The following is an 18,826-nucleotide window of genomic DNA, read 5'->3' on the forward strand; positions in this document are numbered from 1 at the left end:
CTTCGGCAGCCCCGGCTCTGTAGGATGGAGCTGGACATGGGGGGTCGAGGGGCCCAAGTCCCCATGGGCACTGACACCCCAGTTCAGCAAGTCCCTACCCTGGCACCCGCATTATGGGGCCTTGTCACCTCCAGGCGCTGTTTTCCCAGGATTTTGCCCCCACGGGCACGCTGGCTCCTTCCCGTCCCGCTGAGGGCCCTGTGAGCACCCCTTGGTGTCATTTTCTGGGGTGTGGCCTTTTGCTCTGGCAATAGCAGTGATCCCCTGGCAGAGCTGGCTCTCTCGGGGGCGTTTAGCACAGGTCAGGGTGCGTGCAGCCCAGACCCAAGCAGGTTGGCCGAACCCAAAGGAGGGGCTTGGAACGCAGAATTACACCAGGGGCGTCACACAGGGCTCGCAGCACGACTCCCCATGTCCTCGCTGTGACCTTGGACGCATGACAGAGGTCTTTTGAGCCTCAGTGTCCCACCTGTAAAAGGGACATTACAGCACCCACCTCCCAGCACAGGGCTGAGGCAGGTGCTGTCTGGGGGCGAGGCGGCCGCACAGAGGGAGCACTGAGCTTCACAGAGGGAGCACTGGCTGCACAGAGCGAGCATCAGCTGCACAGAGGGAGCACAGAGGCGGGCAGCTGCTGCCTGGGCCAAGGTTGCACAGTCCCTTTCGCGCCTGCCTCTCTGTCGGCAGATGAGGAAAGGGGCACCAGAGAGGGGCACGGCTTCCCCAAGGTCGCTGTAACCCAGGACAGTGAGGGGCAGAGGGCAGGAGCGGCTCTGGGACCCTCCCTGGCGATGCTGTCGTGGGGGCAGAGGAAGCCACAGGGACCCCTGTTCTGGGGTCTGTTCTGTGTTGTCCAGAGTTGCTGAGGGGGGCAGGATGGCTTCTCCCAGCCCTGACCGCGGCCCCGGAGCACCTTGGGCTGATGGGAAGCCCCTGCTGCCCCTGCTCTCGTCTCTCTCAGGAGCCCGTGGGTGACTGTCCTCCCCAGAGCAGCGGGCACGGAGGCGGCGGCACAACGGCCATGGTGCGCAACGTGGAGGACCTGGACTTCCACCTGCCGTCGCACGCGCAGGACATGCTGGACGGGCTGCAGCGGTTGCGCACGCAGCCCAAGCTGACCGACGTCACCCTGCTGGTGGGCGGCCGGGAGCTGCCCTGCCACCGCAGCCTCCTGGCGCTGAGCAGCCCCTACTTCCGGGCCATGTTCGCCGGCGACTTCGCCGAGAGTGTCGCTGCACGCGTGGAGCTGCAGGGCGTGGAGCCCGGTGTGGTGGCGCAGCTGGTGGACTTTGTGTACACGGGCCGGCTGACGGTCACGCAGGGCAACGTGGAGGCGCTGACCCGCACGGCCGCGCGCCTGAACTTCCCGGCCGTGCAGCAGGTGTGCGGCCGCTACCTGCAGCAGCAGCTGGACGCCTCCAACTGCCTGGGCATCTGTGAGTTCGGGGAGCAGCAGGGGCTGCTGGGCGTGGCGGCCAAGGCCTGGGCCTTCCTGCGGGAGAACTTCGAGGCTGTGGCACGTGAGGACGAGTTCCTGCAGCTGTCCCAGGACCGGCTGGCCACCTGCTTGGCCAGCGACCTGCTGCAGGCGCGGCCGGAGCAGAGCCGTTTGGAGGCGCTGCTGCGCTGGGTGCGCCACGACCCCCCAGCCCGGGCCACCCACCTGCCTGAGCTGCTCAGCCTCGTGCGCCTGGACGCCGTGCCCCAGCCCTGTGTGCAGCAGCTACTGGCCACGGAGCCGCTGATACGAGAGTCAGAGGCGTGTCGGGAGGCCCTGTCCCAGGGCCGTGACGGGGTGAGCAAGGGCAGGGAGCGGGGCACCCTGAACGGGCACAGGCCGTGGTGCCCCACCTGCGGGTTCACCTGTTCTGCGTGAGGGATGTGCAAGGGCCCCGCTGTGCACCCCGCGGTGCCGCCCTCCCTGGCGAGGGCAAAGAGGACCCAAGCCTGCAGGTCCCGACACCCCCCCAGCCCCACAGGAGCCCACAGCTCAGAGGCACCAGCCTGAGAGCGACCTGAGCCCACGTGAGAAAGGCCAGCCTGGGCCGGGCACCACGCAGGGCACTGGGTGGCTGCGGGGGGGCAGGGACAGGCGCTTGGACAGCAGTGGCCGGGGACTGATGGAGTGACAGCGGCCGTGGCTGGAACGGGAGCCTGTCTGCGGCCCGACGCCCGCTTGGCCTTGCTCCCGAGGACGCCTGGAGCCAGCCCGGGGGGCACTGGCCTGGCTCGGGCGGGTGGTGTGTGGCGGCAAACTGCTGACCCAGCACCCGTGGGCTCTGCTGGGCCCTGCCAGCTGCTGGGGCCGGGGCAGGCCGAGCTCTACTTACTGACCACAGGGGACCCACCCAGCCCTTCCCCCGCAGCGGGGCCAGCCTAGTTGGGGCGCTCCCTGCTGGCCCAGGGAAGAGCAGTGTGCAAGGGGCTGGGGGAAGCTTATGCGGAATTGGGGAGACCACCAGGGGGCCATTCCAGGAAGGTGGGTGCAGGACTGTCTCTGAAAGGTGTGTGGTGGCAGCTGAGAGGGGACCAGCTCTCACACTTGGGGTGCACAGTGGCCTGCTGTCCCACCTCCCCTTTCTGAGCTTTGCCGCCGTCAGTGGTCCCACGGCGACCATGGTGGGTGTGTGTGCCCAGCTACACACGGGCACACACAGGGACACACATGTGCACACGGGCACTCCAGCACATGGCACTCTCATGAACCCAAGCTGGCCCCAAACATCCAGCCCCCACCTGCCTCAGACCACCCGAGGCTGCCCACACCCGGCTGGACACCAGCCCCTGCTCTGAGCCCGGCCTCTGCCCACAGGCCCTGCCGGCCCTGCCGCGGAAGCTGGAGGAGGTCCTGGTGGTGGTGGGCGGGCGGGCGCTGGAGGAGGATGAGGAGGGCACGGAGGCGCCCGCCCCCCTGCCCAGCAACTTCGCCTTCTACCACGCCCAGGCCAGTGAGTACCTGGGCCTGCCCCACGGGGCCGCCAGTGCCCACCCAGTGGGGGTGGCAGGGAACAGGGCCCACCCGAGCCCCCCGCGCCGTGTGCTGGGTCGCCAGGGGTACAGGGAACTGGGGGTCACATGGGGGAGGGGAGGCTGATGGTGGGGAGCATTGCAGCCCCAAAGCCACAGTACCCGATTTCCAGGGCCCCGCTGCCCGAGCCTTTGCGGGGTTGGCTGTTGGCCCCTGTGGGCCGGGGCTGCTTCCTCGTGGAGAGCCCCGCCCTTGCGTGGCCCCCGAGAGCAGAGGCTGGGGTGCGGCAGCTGGGTGAGCGCTCAGGCCCTGGGCCAGCCCGGGGGGCTCCTCACAGCCGTGCAGGGCCAGCTGGTCGCTGCTGGGACACGGTCTCCTGCTGCGTCCTGCCCCCGTCAGGGAGGAGGGCCCTGCGCGGGCTTTGTGGGCTGCCTGCCCCGGAGCCTTTGGGAAGCAGCTCAGGCTGGCCGGGCCCCGGGCCTGCCAGGTCGCGCCCACCGTGCGTCAGTGCTGGAGGCCCGAGGAGGTCGGGGCTGCCTGTCCTGGGTCAGGGGTGACGAGGGGGGATTTGGAGGCTGACGTCAGATGAGCGGAGCTCCGCCCGGAGCAGCTGTCTCTCGGACCCGCGGGGAGGGTGGCGGGGAAGCTGGCAGCGAGTGGCTGGTGGGCAACCCCCCTGGGTGACACAGACATGAGTCAGGGGGACAAGCCGTCCCTGGCGCGGCAGGCGGCCAGCAGGCCCGGAACCTGCCTGCCCTCAAGCTCCTGGCACGCCCAAGGCTGGGGCTCCCCACAACTCCACGAACCCAAACATGGGGGTACATGAACATCCCCACGCTGGTGGTCTCCTGGTGATCCTTCCAGGAGCTTCCCTATTCTTGCCTCAGTTTACCTCCCGGCCTCCATGATGACAGGTCCTCCCTGGGCTCACTAACCTCGAAATAGCGACAGTGAGCCCGTGGCCTCGTGGCTGAGCAGCTGCGTGCCCGTGCGTCCTTATCACCCCACGCTGCCCCGACTCTACAGACGGGAAGCCGAGGCTGGAGTCAGTGCGAGGCATGCAGCTGGCACATAGGGCGTGCTCTGAACATGCCGCCTGCGGGGGCCATGCCGGCCCGCTCCCCCCTCGTGGCGCGTGGCCCGGGTGCCTGGACCAGGGGGCCGTGGATGACTGAGGACTGAGCCAGTGATGCCCGTGTGCCCGCCACTGACAGCAGACCAGGCCCCTGTCCAGCCCCTGCCCAGGTCACACCTGCCTGGTGGGACCTGACCAAACAGACACTCAGGGTCAGTGGGTCAGTGGCCGCTCACGGTGAGGCTGGCCTCTGGAGCCTGGGGGGAGGTGGCCCCAGAGCTTGGCCTGATAGCTGTGGGGGTGCTCCAGGGCCCCGACACCCTGCCCAGCAGTTGCCCCTTCACCCTCCTGCCAGTGAGGGGACATCTCTGTGGCCATGGGCTGCAGGGGCCCTCACCCTGCTCTCTCCCCAGAGAAGTGGATGGCGCTCCCCGACTTCCCCGACTACCACAAGTGGGGCTTCTCCCTGGCGGCCCTGAACAACGTCGTCTACGTCACAGGTGGGCAGCCGGGGCGTGCCCTCGCAGAGCCCCGGCAGCGTGGCCGAGACTTCCAGAGCACTGATGTGGTGACGAGGGCATGCCCGTCCCGGCACGCCCGCGTAGAGCCACCCGAGTCCCCGCTCCGTGGACACCCGGCCCGCCCTGCCCGGCTCCCCAGCCTGGGTCTCCCCAGGGCAGCTGTGTCGTGGGGTTACGTGGTGCTTTTATGGCTTAGAAGTTGGGGTCCTTGTATGAATTGGCACAAACACCCACTGGTGGGGGTTTAAAGCCACCGGCCCTGTCGCCCTCGATGGTGGCACATGAGGGATGCCCCACTTCACACGGTGCCCCCACCTCTGGCAACGGTGACCGGCACAGGGAGGGGGGACCAGACAGGGAGGGAGCAGGGCCTGGGGAGGACATGGGGCCCCGGGAGGAGGACGCGGGGCAGGGGTGGGGGGACCCGGGGTCCTGGGGGAGAGGACGCGGGGCCCCGGGTGCCCGGACCCCTCTGGCCCGGACACCCAGGCTGGGGGCGCCAAGCAGACACACCCTCCCGGCAGGAGGCTCTCGGGGCTCCAAGACGGACACCTGGTCGACCACCCAAGCCTGGTGCTTCCCGCTGAAGGAGGCGGCCTGGAGGCCCGTGGCCCCCATGCTCAAGGCGCGCACCAACCACGCCAGCGCGGCGCTCAACGGGGAGATCTACGCCGTCGGCGGTGAGGACCCCCCGGCTCTCCCGGCTAGTGGCCCGGGAGCCCCAGTCCTCACCCGGACCAGAGAGCCGCCGGCCGGCCGGGACCTCGAGGGGCGGCCGCCCACTCCGGCCCTCGAGAGGGCACGTCTGGGGTGAACGAGCCCCAGACCAGGGTGCCCCGCGGGCTACACGCCGGATGCTTGCCCTGGGCCGCCCGCCCGGCCGTTCTGGGGGACGCCAGGCTGTTCCCAGGCTCCGGAGCAAACAGGACCCGGCAGGGGCCTTGGAGGCGCTGGGCCCACCTGCCCAGACCCTGGGGCCCACCCTCTGCCAGGGTCGAGACCCCTGGGTGAGATGACCCCCGCGGGCCCCTGCGAGCCTACCCAGCCCAGGTTGGGCCCCCCGGCCCCCGCAGGGCTCCCCAGGAGTGGCCGGGTGCTGATGGCTGGAGGGCGGACATGCCTGCGGCGGGGGCGTCCCAAGGACCAGCCCCGACTGCCTGGACCCAGCGTGTCTGCCCCGGGGCAGGCCCACACCGCCGGCGCCTCTGACTGCTGGGGTGGCACGTGCCTGCACAACCCCTGGGCTGGGCTGACCCTCCCCAGGCCCAGCCCCCGCTGGGGGTCCCACCAGGTCCTTTCCAGGGGCCCATCCCAGTTCATGCCTCAGGTGACTCACCTGCCCCCTGGGTGCTCTGGCCCTCCCGGCCACCCCGACCCCCGCCCTGCCGCCCGCAGGCACCACCCTGGACGTGGTGGAGGTGGAGCGCTACGACCCCTACACGGACGCCTGGACGCCGGCCAGCCCGGCCCTCAAGTACGTCAGCAACTTCTCGGCCGCCGGCTGCAGCGGCAGGCTCTACCTCGTGGGCTCCAGCGCCTGCAAGTACAACGCGCTGGCCCTGCAGTGCTACCACCCCGGCACAGGTGAGGCCCGGCACAGGCGAGGCCCTGCGGTGCTTCCTGCCCAGCACAAGCGGGGGGCCCGGGGAGCAGGAGTGGGGGTCAGAGGTCGCAGGTTCCTGCCTGCTGTGCTCAAGTGCCAACAGGGCCGGGGCTTGGAGGGAACCAGGGGACAGGTGACCCCAGGCCCCTCTGCTGGGCTACAGTCCTCCCCAAGGGAGAGCCAGGGGGGCGTCCCGGCCAGGCGGAGCGGAGGGCAGGGAGGCACAGCCCTGTCCCAGCCCAGACGGGGGCTGGGGGGGGGGCGGCCACGGGCCACACCTGCAGGAGCCGGCCCGGCGGGGAGGAGGGCGGGCGGGGGCATGAGGAGCTCCCCGGGGAGGGCCCCCCACGGCACGCCCCTCCGAGGCGCAGCCACCAGTGAGTGCCGCGTGCCCCGCAGATGCCTGGAGCGTGATCGCCTCGCCCTTCCTCCCCAAGTACCTGTCGTCCCCGCGCTGCGCCGCGCTGCAGGGCGCCCTGTACCTGGTGGGCGACAACACCAAGAAGGTCTACATGTACGACCCGGCCGCCAACCTGTGGCAGAAGGTGAGCCCACCCGGCTCTGCGGGGCAGCCTGGGCCGCTGCGGGGCGCTGGTGGGGGGCAGGGAGGGAGGGCGGTGCTCAGCCGGGCAGGCCCCTCGGGGACGGACAAGCGGCTGCTGGACACCGGGGTGCCGGGCCCCCGCGCGGCCAGGGTGCATCAGGGACAGCGTGAGCGCGACGCCGGCACTTCCCCCCTGGCCAGCCAGGCCCAAAGGGAGTGAGTCTCCCGTCCCCAGGAGTGGTCAAGCGGGACCAGGGTCCCTGGGTGCCCCGTTTCCTGGCAGCACCCGCCAGCCACTCCCTTCCTCACCGGACGCCCACCTGCCCGAGACGCTGGGTCCCTGGGGGCGGGTGCTGGTACCGCAGCCCCCGCGAGGCCCCACCCGCCAGCTTGGGGGGCAGGGCCTGGGCCACCCGCCGCCACAGCTGTCCCCTGCGTCAGCACTCAGCTGACCGGAGGCCCGGGACAGCCGCAAACAGGTGCAGGCTGCACCCTGCCAAGCCAGCTTGCTTTGGGGGCTTTCGGCTGGGGTTCTCCCAAGCTCAGGCCATGGTTATGAGTGGGGTCCCCCAGCTTGTGGGGGTCCCAGCCAATGAGAATCCTCTGGGCCCCTCCAGGCCTGCGGGCGGGCGCCTGCCACCACCTCACCTGCCGGTCACAGGCTCTTCCAGACACACACGCCCCCTCTGGCCCCTGGGAAGCTCCTACCCTAACTCTGTGGCCCCCTGGCGGGCTCCCAGGCAGTGGGCCCAGGAGAGGGGTGCGGGGAAGGGTGAGGGGCTCATGGGACAAGCGGCCCCTCGTGTGCATGCATCAGGGCTGGGGTCACATCTGCCCCTCCAAGACAGCCCCATGAGCGGAGGCCCAGCCAGCCTCGCCCACCCATCGTGACTCCCAGCGTCAGATCGGGGCACATCTGGGCCTCGGAAAGCAAGAGGGGCCTGGACACAAGGGGCAGCTGGAGAGGGGGCCGCAGGGACACCCCACAAGAGGGGGTGCCTGAGGGACCCTGGAGGGTGCGGGCAGGCCTCAGCCACTCGGCCCTCATTGGACCTCGCCCGCAGGTGCAGCCCCTGCACAGCCTGCATGAGAACGGGGCGCTGGTGCCCCTGGGCGGTGCGCTGTTCGTGACAGGGGGCCGCTGGCAGGGCATGGAGGGCGACTACCGCGTGGAGATGGAGGCCTATGACCGCAGCCGCAACGCCTGGGTGCGCCACGGCCCCCTGCCCCGCCTCTGGCTCTACCACGGGGCCTCCACCATCTTCCTGGACGTGTCCAAGTGGACCCAGCCCTTCGGGCCCGCGCAGGAGCACTGAGCAAGGGCGTCCAACCCGGATGATGGCCCCCTTTTATTCTTGCCAGTCCACTCAGCGCCGCTGGCCCCCGGGGCACGACGGGCCCTGCAGCAGGGACACCCCAGGACGCGCCGTCACAGCTTCTCACCAAACTCTGAGCCGAGGGGTACAAAGGGCTGGGACCCCGGCGCACTCCTGCCCCCGCGGCAGCCTCCGGGGAGGGAGCACGCAGGAGACACCGCCTTCCTGCCTCGGCCCCAAGCACCGGCGCGGGCGGCGGAGGGCTGGGGCTCTGAGCTGGGGGAGCTGGGGGCCGACGGGGGCACACTGAGCGGACGGCCCGGTGGCCTGCCTGACCGAGCTGTGCGGCCATGGCCACGGCCTCTACTCCCAGGCCAGAAGAGGAGGCCTCGCTCACCTCTCCCACCTCCTTGTCACCCCCTGGCAGCACCCACACGGGCCCTGGAAGCGGTGGGGGGCAGTTTGCTTCCAAGCACCCCCAGAGTGACAGGCCCGGCAGAAGGACCTCGAGACGGGCCTCCTGCAGCATGTCTGGCTGGCTCTCGGGTGTCCCTGCAGCTTGTCTCCTGACGCTTTGGGGCAAGGGGACGCCCGAAGGACCATCCTGCCAGCACATGGGGAGCTTCAGGGTGGGGGGCTCAGGGCAAGCCCCCGGTGCCAGCTCAGTGCCCCTGCCTCGCTCCTGCACGCGGCCCGTGCTGTGACCCTGGGGGCAGCGAAGGCCTCTGGAAGGGGCGACCCTGCCTTGGCCACACTTTCACCAGGAGCCGGGACGCAGGGTGGGCCTGGGGAGCCAGCTCCTGCCCGGTACTGCCCGGACGCTCCTACAGACCCCTGAGCGGGCAGAGGGGGGAACCAGGTGGAGGAGTCCGGATCCTTGGCTCTTTCTGTATAACAACGTGAGATGTTTCTAGACATTTCTTAAAGGCACTCGGCCAAGTGCTGATTCAACCTACGGCCTCCGTGTCAGATGCTCTAACTAGCTCACAGGCGGGCGGTGGAGGCCATGTGCCGGCATAAGGCCTGCCTTCTGCTGACCCTCATGGCCACGAGGGGGCGGTTCCCGGGCGGGGGGAGCAATCCACTCCGGGGTCTGTTCCCCAAACGTGGACGCCAACAGCCCCTCCCCGCCTCAGCCCAGCTGCCCGTGCAGAGATAACGGTGCCTGTAGGCACCGTTCTCTCCATTATCGGAGGAAAGAGACACCCCGAAAATAGGCCACGGGAGAGACTACAGACTTTCCACAGGGGCAGTGCCACGTCCCCGGGCCACCAGGGACAACGCGCCGGAGCAGATGCCCCCAGCCTCCGGAGAGCGCCTCCCACTGGCCAACCCAGCAGCATCAAGGAAAGAGCCCATGGATGCCCCCAGCGCCAGCCCAGGGGCCGGAGGGCGGGCGGGCACCGGGTGGGCATGGGGCCAAGCGCTCGGGAGTGTCCCGAGTTCACACCAGGACGTCTGTGCTCCTCCCTGTCAAAGCCCCTGAGGAAACCCTGGCTTGTGAGACAGCTTGGGGCTGGTCCCCTAAAAAAGGAGGTTAGAACCAGGGAGCCCCTCAAGGTCCCCCCACCCGCCAGGCGCTGGTCTCGGCCAGGTGCACTGCCTCCCCCGCAGGCCTGGGGGGCGCTGAGACGCCGGGACAGCAGGGCGGCAAGGAGCCACGGGCCTCTCCCTGACCCACCCACCGGCGGCCCTGGGCTCTTGCCTGCCACGGCGCCATCGAGACCACGAGACAACCAGCAGGAAGGAACGGGGGCGGCTGCTGAGAAGCGCAAATAGAAAGGGGAACCTCGTCCGGGTCATACCCGCAGAGTCACAGCCTAACCCTGGCCCCCCACCCTGCCCCGGCCTGCACCAGGGGCTCAGCTAGTGTTCGCGGGGTTGAAGTGAGTTTGGGGGTACCCCGAGCCGTGGAGGCTGCACCTGGCCGTGTCAGGTGCTCCGTGGCCCGGCCGTCCCGAGGCGCCGGCCTCAGTGTCCTCATCTGGGCCACGGTCCCGGGATCGGGCCATGAGTTGACGTCGTGAGCCCGGCGGGCCTGGCCAGAGGAGGCCACGCTGCGGAGGCTACACAAGCTGACCTCGGGCTCCCGTTGTTTTCGGGTCCGGGAGCGTTCGTTCCCATGACCTCACCGGGAAGGCCCCTCCTCTGGAGGGAGGGGTGGGAACAGCTTGAGCCATCAGGCGGCGGGGCAGCCAGGGCCCGGCTGTTTGGGCCAAGACCGAGGATCGGGAATCGGATGTCAGCCAGGCTGGAGGCACGTGGGGCGGCCCCTTGAGCATGTGGGGGGGCCCTGCTGGGACCCCAAATCGTCCCTCCACCCTGGGGCGTGAGGTCGGCCGCCACCCCACTCCTGAGTCCCCGGGCGGGCGCTGCGGGGAGGGGCTCCGGCGCTCTCAGCCTGTTCGGGGGGGACCCTCACCTGGGTGTTGCTCCGCTCAGCCCCCCTTTTCTGAGTGGAGGATGTTTTTGAAATATGAGCCAGAAACAGGCAGGGAGCCCCACCTGCCGGCTCAGCCCAGTCCGTACCCTCCTGCCAGGGCCAGGCTTAGGTCATCCCCGGCAGAGCTCCAGGACGCTCGGCAGCACCAGGAACGATTTGATCCGGGTGCCGGGGCCGGCCCATGACCTCACCAGGCTGTCGGCTGTTTGGGAAAATAACGGCTTTCACATGGCAACAGCCCCGTCCTCGACACGGGCTCCAGGCAGGCAGGACCCACGGTGAGGGGGGGTGATGTCATGCCCACACCCCAAGGATCAAGTCCCTGAGTCGGGTCCCTCCGTCCACGCACGTGCCCAAAGGTGACCGAGCCCGAGGTCCCCTGCCGGGGTGCAGGTCAGGCCCGAAGCTCATGCCCCAGAGCGCAGAGTCCAGGCGCCACCCGTCCTGGGGCCCCGCAGCCTGGCCTCCTGCTGGGCGTGAGCACCACGGCCACCTGCCCCTGGCCTTGGCCGAGTCTGCTCACACCTGGGGGCGGGGCTCCAGGCGTGGACACGGGCTGCCCGCTGCTGCCCCCGGGACCAGCCAGCAAGCAGGCTCGGAGGGCTGAGGCCCGGGCCCTGGACGTACCTCCTACAAAGCCTCATCTGGCCTCCACCCAGATGGCGAGGCAAGGGCCTGACCTGCTGGACTGTCCAGGGCTCCAGCCCTGCACGTGCATGGCACAGTGCTCACAACCTCGGCCAGGCCCCTCACCCTCAGGGAGCCGGGAGGCAACCAGGCCCACCGGTCCCCTACAGCCCAAGGGGAGTCCTCGAGGCTCCGGGAGTGGGGAGGGGCTGGCCACCTACCCAAGGGGGGATCCGGGGACAAGCCCCCGCCTTCCAGAGTGGCCGGTGAACGTGTGTCCCAGGCTTCCCTCAGCCACACCCACACAGGGTCCCACACATGGGAAAACCCAGGGTCGGGGAGCAACCTTGGGCGGCGGGAGGGCCTGGCTGTGCCCCAGCCGGGCCGAGTGTCTCGGCCGCCACAGCTCTGGCCGCGGACGCAGCCTGCGCAGGAGCCGCGGGGGCACCTGTGTGCTGTGCCGGCCCGAGGCGCCACCACAGAGGCGCAGGTGGGAGGCTCAGGGCGGCCGGCCGCTCGCCTTCCCGCAGAAAGCAGTGGTGGGAGCATCGCACAGGTCAAGGGTCGCCGAAGACAGCCCTGAGCCCACCCTCACGGGGCCGTCCCGAGCCCGGCTCCCGGCAGTGCTCAGGGGACCAGGGCAGAGAGCCCAGAGCCCCCCGCAGGCTCCCCAGCGCCGCCTCTCCTGCAGGCGGGAGGTGGGCCACGAGGGTGTGCTGGCAGGCGGGCGGGCCAGCGCTCACGCCAGGCTCCCCGGGGGGCTGGGAGAGCCTGCCGCTCAGGGGGCCTCTCCCCACCGGACCCCTCCTCTGCACCAGCTCTGTTCACCATGGAAAGACCCCCCGAGTGAGCTGTGGACACGCTGCCCCTGCAGGCAACTGATCTGTCTTTAAACACTTCCCCCGAAGACATAAGCACCCCCCTGGGCCTCCTGGAGGAAAAGCAGGTGCCCCGGGCTCAGTGGGTGCGGGCACAGCTCCCCACAGTCCCTGCCGGGAGGGGCCTGCGTGGTCCCGGGGACCAGGGGGTGCCAGTGAGCTCCCAGGAGGGTGGCCCTGTGCACTGCCCCTGCTGGGGGAGGTGGTGCCTCCCCGACCTGGAACCCCCTTTGGGTGGTGGTGCCCCTCTGAGAGAGAGGACCAGGGCTGCCCCCCTCTCAGCACGGGGGCCCTGGGGAAGCGCATTCCAGGAGTCTTTTCACCCCCCAAAGACAAGCACAAGTGCCCCCCTGGGGCCACTGCTTCCAGCCGGAGGGGGCCGCACCCGGAGGAGAGCTGGCACTTCCGCGAGGGGCCAGGGGCCGGGCCTTCGGCTCCCCTCACACTGTCCAGCCCGGCGCCTGCACCGACCCGGTGGGCAGAGGCGGACTGGACCCTGGCGGTGGGCAGGTGTGGCCTCCTGAGGGTCCCGTCTGTGCAGGGCAGTGGCACCTTCTCAGTGGGGGGCACTCCCGGCCCTGGCCTGCAGGTGCCCGGGGGTGGGGAAGGGCCTGCTCAGTGCACCCCAGACACCCTGTCACCCCCACCTCCCAGCGGGCTCTGCCTGGGGAGGGAGGGGGCTCCGCTCCGACTGGCTGGGCCCGTGTGGGGAGCCTGGAGCTCCCGGGGAGGGGCCTGGGGCCGGCAGAGCCGGGCAGGGCAGGGACCAGGGGAAGGGGCGGGATGCGCCTCCGGGTGTGGCCAGGAGGGAGGCTGCGGGCGCCCGGGGCGGGCCGGGAGCTGGACGGGGCGCTGGACGGGGCTGGACGGGGCGCTGGACGGGGAGCTGGACGGGGCGCTGGACGGGGAGCTGGACGGGGCGCTGGACGGGGAGCTGGACGGGGCTGGACGGGGCGCTGGACGGGGCTGGACGGGGCTGGACGGGGCTGGACGGGGCGCTGGACGGGGCGCTGGACGGGGAGCTGGACGGGGCGCTGGACGGGGCTGGACGGGGCGCTCCCGCGCGGCCCCTCCCCGCGCCCTGGCCGTGCGCCTCCTCCCCTCGCACCCCTGCCGCGGCCGTCCCCCCCCGCCCCCCCCCGCCCCCCGCCCGCGGCAGGGCGCGCCCCTCCCCCCCCAAGCGGCGGGGCGCGCCGGCAGGGGGCGCGGGGCGGGGGTTCTGCGCCCATAAGGGCCGCCCGCCGCCCGCCCGCCGCCCCATGGCCCGCGCCCGCCTGCTGGTCGCCTGCGCGGGGCTGCTGGCCGCCGCCGCCCGCCCGGCCGCCCCCGAGCCCCGCGCGCCGCCCGGGAACGCGCTGCCCGCGGGCCCCGCCGCCCGCCCGCCGGTGAGAGGCGCCGCCCGACGGGAGGGCCGGGCGGGGAGACGCGGCCCGGCCGCCCCCGGCCCCGCAGCGCCCCTGGAGAGACCGAGGCGCCTCCGCCGGCGGGCGCTGGGGCCGGGGCGCCCTGACGGGACCCGGGCGCGGGGTCGCTCCGCGGGGTGAGGGGCCGGCGGGAGGCGCCGCGCGCCCTGCTCGGGTCCCCGGGCCCCCACCCGCGCCTGCCCCGGGCTGCGCCGAGCCGCCCTCCCAGCCGGCGGGGGCTCCTGTCCCGCGGGGCGCGGCCAGCTGGGCCTGAGCGCCTCTCCCCGGCCCGCAGCCGAGGCCGGGAGGGGGGAGCAGGGCCCCGGCAGTGGGGAGCAGGGCCCGTTGCCCAGGGAGATGTGGGGGTGCCCGGACAGGGCCCGGGACTGCAGGCCTGTCTCCCGTCGATCCCAGTTTCTTGCCAGAGGGGACCCCCCTCGCCCCACAGCGCACGGCGGGGGAGGCCCCAGGCCCGCGGGTGTCTGGGGGCCCCCAGGAGGGCAGGACGCCCCCGCTGAGCTGAGCTCCAGGCTTCCCGCAGCCCCCCGGCGCCCACAGCCTCAGCCAAGCCTCTGGGCCCATTTCCTTTCCCGCTGGCAGCCTGGCCCGGAGCCCAGAAATCCAAGCCCAGTGGGCCAGAGGCCTCTGCCCGCACGGTGCCCCGGGACTGCCCTCGGTGGGGGCAGCATGGGGAGCGGGCAGGGGAGTGGGTATTTCTGGAACTGGCAGTGCCCTTGCGTGGGCCAGGCTTCCTAGGAGCCCTGAGCGGAGCAGCTCAGTCCCCACGAGGGACCCGAGCTGGGGCAACTCTGTGCCCGGCCGGCCTGTACGCCGCTGGCAGCCCTGGGGTCCCCAATAACCTGAGCCCCTGTGGGTCCTGGTGACTCCCTGGAGGGTGCTCACGGGGCTCCGTTGCAGCGGGTTGGAGAGGCCCGGTGGCCCAGCCGCGGCCTCGCCCCCACTTCCTCTGCCCAGGCCCTTCCCGGCAGGTGCAGCCGCTCCCAGGGCTCGCCGCCGAGCGCCAGGACGCCTGTGTGAGAGCCGGGGCCGGGGGCGCCGAGGCCGGCCATGTGCCGTGACCGCCGTGGCCTGTGTTCCAGGAGCCCAGCGCCCAGCGAGCGCGCGTCGACCCCCGGGACGCCTGGATGCTCTTCGTCAGGCAGAGCAACAAGGGCGCCAATGGCAAGACGGCGGGCAGAGGCAGGGCCAAGAAGCTCAAGGTGAGCAGAGAGCAGGGGGTGTGTGCGGGGGGGGGGTCCCCCTTCTTGTGTGCCTGGGGGGATCTGAGCGAGGGCCTGCACCTGCAAGCTCCCCTGGGCCCCAGCCTCAGCGCCCGCCCCGGCCAGGCCCCGCCCCTGCATAGCCTGAGCATCTCCCGCAGACCCTCGCCCTCCGCCGGGGGCCGGAGGTCACAGAAAATGCCAAGCTGGGGGCCCAGGCAGCCCTGAGTTTGGGGGCTGGCTGTTCTCTCCACTTGTCCTGCACCCCTAGAGTGCCAGGCAGCCCATTGCTCCCCACTTTGTCTTGCCTCTGCATAACTGCGTGGGAGTACACTCAGGAGCCAGGCTGCAGGGGCCTGCAGCAGCCTGAGTGGGCCACTGACCTGCTCCCCAGTGGGCAGGGAACGTGGGGCGTGGAGGCGGTGGGGTGACCACTTGCAGCCTTGGGCCTGGCCAGGGCCCTGGTCCCCACAGCTCTCTTGCCGCGAGCCCAAAGAAAGCACCGTGTCCTCTGGGAGGGAGCGGTGGGTCAAGGCGGGGCCTTCTGCATGAGGTTGGGGTGAGTTCACCGCAAGGGCTGACCTCCGGCCCCTGGAGACCCAGGAGAGTCCATCTGAGGAGTCTGAGGCCCTGGCGGCTGGTCTCCCCCCTGGGGGTGAAGGGGAGCCCCTCTCACCTTAGTGCAAGAGTCGAAGAGGGTGCAGCTGGCACTGGCCTGCCTGCAGAAGTGTCCTCACTGTGCGGATTCCTGTCCAGCTTGGCCTGCCAGGGCCCCCAGGGCCCCCCGGGCCTCCGGGCCCCCCCGGGCCCCATCATCCCCATGGAGGTCCTGCTGAAGGAGTTCAAGCTGCTGCTGCAAGGTAGGGATCTGCCCCTGCTTGGCACACCCCCAAGTGCGCAGCGCCCAAGGAGGCCTGCCCAGCCCACCAGGGCCATGGCTGGGGCTGGGAGGGGTGCAGTGGACTGGGAAGGTGGACTTGGCCACTCGAGGTCCAGGAGGAGCTCCAGGACCAGCACCCACGCCCCAGCCGGAGTCAGGAGCTCCCCGAAGGCTCCTCTGACTGCCATGAGGACACCCTGGAGATGAGGCTCACCCCAGTTACACCAACACCCCCATAGTGCCCCCCACCCCGTTGCCTGCCTCCTCCGGCGTGGCACAGCAGGGCGTGGGTACGGCTGGCCGGCGGCCCTGGGCTGCTGACCTCAGCTAATGTGTGATGACCCCGGGCGCCCAGCGTAGCCACGGCCGATCTTCCCCAAATGACCGGCTGGCTCGGGGGCCGGCGCGGCTGCCATGAGCGTGTGGAGGGGGCGGGGGGCGGGGGGCGGGGGCGCTGGCGCAGGACTGGGTGTCCCGGGGCTCGGCCTTGGGCTTCGGCCCCGAGAGTCCGGGCGACCCGCGCGGGGCACCAGGACGGGGCGCTGGGCCGGGCTGGGGGCGGCGGGCGGGGCGCGCGGCCACGGCTCCTCTGTGCCAGGCGCGGTGCGGCAGCGCGAGCGCGCCCCGGGCCCGGCCGCCGCCCGGGAGGCCCTCGAGGCGGGGCGCGGGCCGGCGCTGCTGGCCCCCCCGGCGCCCCCAGCGCCCCCCGCCCCGGGCCCGCGGCGCGTCGAGGCCGCCTTCCTCTGCCGCCTGCGCCGGGACGCGTCGGTGGAGCGGCGCGCGCTGCACGAGCTGGGCGCCTGCTACCCGGTGAGGCCGGCGGGCGGCGGGCGGCGGGGGGCGGGGGGCGGGGGGCGGGGGGCGGGCGGCGGGCGGCGGGCGGCGGGGGGCGGGGGGCGGCCCCGTGACCGCTCGGCCCCGGTGACCGGTGACCGCCCCGGCCCCCAGCCCGACGCCCAGGGCGCCTTCCGCCGCGGCCCGGGCCTGGACCTGACCAGCGGCCGCTACTCGGCGCCCGTCGCGGGCTTCTACGCGCTCGCCGCCTCGCTGCACGTGGGTGAGGCCCGCGCCCGGGCTGGGGGGGCCCGACGCGCGCCGGCCCTGACCGCGCCCCGCCTCCCGCGCAGAGCTCGGGGAGCCGCCCCGCCGCCGGGGCCCCGCGCGCCCCCGGGACCGCCTGCGCCTGCTCATCTGCATCCAGTCCCGCTGCCGGAGCCACGCGTGAGTGCGCCCCGCCCCGGCCCCCGCCCCGGCCCCGGCCTGGGGCGCCCCGGCGGCCCCTCCTCGCGGTCCTGCCCGGCCCCAGCGGCCCCGGCGCGCCCCGCCCCGCCCCGCAGGCTCCAGCCCGGCCCTTCCCGGAGGACCCGCCCCAGGCGCCCTCGGAGGCCTCGGGAGCTCTCCGCCCGCCGGTCCGCGCCCGCCCGGGGAGCGCCCTCAGGCTGCCCTGCGCCAGCCCGGCAGGAAACAGGCTCGGAGCTCGCCCGCGGGCCTCGCGGCCGGGACCCTCCCGCAGACAGGGCCTGCGCTCAGCTCCCCCAGCGCTGGGCCCGCAGGCTTGGCCGCACCCTGTGGGCCACGCGGGCTGCGAGGTGCGTGGGAGCGGGTGGGGAGCTGCTGCAGTGGGCGCAGCCTGTCCTGCCCTTGGCAGTGCTCTGGAGGCGGCCGTGGGCCTGGGGAGCAGCGGCGAGCTCTTCACCCTCGCGGCCAGCGGCGTCCTGTACCTGCAGGTGTGTGGGGCGCCTGGGCGGGGAGGGCGCTGGGCGGCCCTCAGACTCAGCCGGGGCGGGCGGGGCGCCCGGGGACGGGGGGATACTGCTTCCTACACAAAACCCTAAGTGACCGCCTCTCCAGCGCGCGGGCACTGGGCAAGTGGTGAGAAATTCAGGTCACAGTGGGGTTTCCTAGGAAGCGCCCTGACCTGCAGCGTGGACCCCGCCGCTCCGTGGCACGACCATGCGGCCGCTCTGGGCGCCGGCGTCAGCCCCCCACTCACCTGGCAATGCTGGGGTGCCGCCGCTGCCTGCTCTCCCCGCCAGGGGCTGGGCCCAGCGGTCAGGGCTCCCAAGCCAACTGGCCCCCGGGCTCCGCGGCGGTCACTGGAGGCCTGGCATCACCTGCTGTGTGACGCCAAGGTCACGCTGCCCATCTGGGTCTTTAGAAAGATTCTGCATTCTGGGGTGCCCAGGGAGCGCTGACCAGCCAGGCCTGAGTACTGGCCAGGGTTATCTGCCGGAGGCGGGGCAGGGCTGGGGAAGGAGCATTTCAGGCCCGGGCCCAGAAGCCTGCTCCACCCTGGGGCCCCGACCGGGCCCTGCGCAGGGGGTCTCCCCACTCAGGAGCTGTAGGGAGCCATCCCCGGGGGGAGGGGGCTGGGAGACAGGGGTGCGGCTTTGGGGGTGAGGCCGCCACGCCCCGGCTCCCTGCCTGCAGACCGGCCAGTACGCCTCCATCTTCCTGGACAACGCCAGCGGCTCCTCGCTCATCGTGCGTGGCGGCTCCCACTTCAGCGCCGTCCTCCTGGGCGTATGAGTGGCCACCAGGCCTTGGTCTCGCTGCCGGGCAAGCGAGCTCCGGGCAGCACTGGAGGGACAGGCCACATGCAGGAAGAAGCCAGTGGAGCTGCCCAACCTGGCCACCACGGGCAGCCCCACAGCCAGAAGCGGCTTCAGGACGCCAACTCTGGGGGCACCTGCTGGATGTTGTCGGGGAGGCTGCCTAGTGGGGGGTGGTAGGGCCCTTGCCAAGTCAGGCCTCCAGGCCCCACTGGGCTGCTTACCTGGCCGGCCTCAGCTGCTCTCTGCTCTCTGGGGCCCAGCCTAGTGTTCCTGTGACTGACCACTGGGGCGCCAGCCCACTGGACGGGGGGAACATCCCACTGAGGGCCCAGTGCATGGGGGAGGGGCACCCCGAGGGGGCTGAGCCTCAAGGCCAGGCGGGCTTGATAGAGCTGCCATCGCCCACGTCCTGCCTGCTCCTCCTCCAGCTATGCCTCAGGCCGGCCCAAGGACAGCGGGGGAACCTAGGCCGGCTTCCAGGAGCCTCCCGAGTGTTGATACTCAAGTTCATCCGCAGGGGCCCCTTCCGGGTCGGGGTGCTCTCTGTGGCACTGGCCCTTCCCGCCCCCCCAGGGCCCACCCGTCAGATGGAAGACCTAGAACATCCCTGCAGCGCACAGGCAGCCGGCCCTGCCCACCCATCTGCACAGATGGTCAGGCGCGCCCCACGACAGGCCAGCTCCTGACGCCCACCCCTGCCCGCCGGCCCCGCCAGCCCTGGGCTCTCCAGCGCCTCTTCTCCTGGGGGACGGCGGCCCCCAGCTTGGCCGGTGCAGAGCAGGAGCTGGTCTCG

General features: G+C 71.9%; 2 protein-coding genes across 2 annotated transcripts; both read left to right on the forward strand.

Moving 5' to 3' along the window:
• Window positions 1-1,021: 1,021 nt before the first annotated feature.
• KLHL30 (kelch like family member 30) lies at window positions 1,022-8,027 on the forward strand (the record flags this gene model as incomplete). Its single annotated transcript, XM_084244252.1, has 7 exons — window positions 1,022-1,795; window positions 2,813-2,948; window positions 4,457-4,543; window positions 5,089-5,244; window positions 5,960-6,148; window positions 6,567-6,712; window positions 7,776-8,027. The coding sequence occupies 7 exons, from the start codon at window positions 1,022-1,024 to the stop codon at window positions 8,025-8,027; spliced, it is 1,740 nt and encodes a 579-aa protein (XP_084100378.1).
• A 350-nt stretch (window positions 8,028-8,377) lies between these two features.
• On the forward strand, window positions 8,378-18,007 carry ERFE (erythroferrone; the record flags this gene model as incomplete). Its single annotated transcript, XM_084228177.1, is given in 10 exon segments — window positions 8,378-8,477; window positions 13,176-13,360; window positions 14,479-14,598; window positions 15,355-15,396; window positions 15,398-15,458; window positions 16,077-16,288; window positions 16,427-16,535; window positions 16,606-16,699; window positions 17,127-17,205; window positions 17,909-18,007. Coding segments are annotated over 10 exon segments (1,101 nt in total).
• Window positions 18,008-18,826: the final 819 nt, after the last annotated feature.

This window comes from Talpa europaea (assembly GCF_964194135.1).
Source record: "Talpa europaea genome assembly, chromosome: 1".
Taxonomy (NCBI): Eukaryota; Metazoa; Chordata; class Mammalia; order Eulipotyphla; family Talpidae; genus Talpa; species Talpa europaea.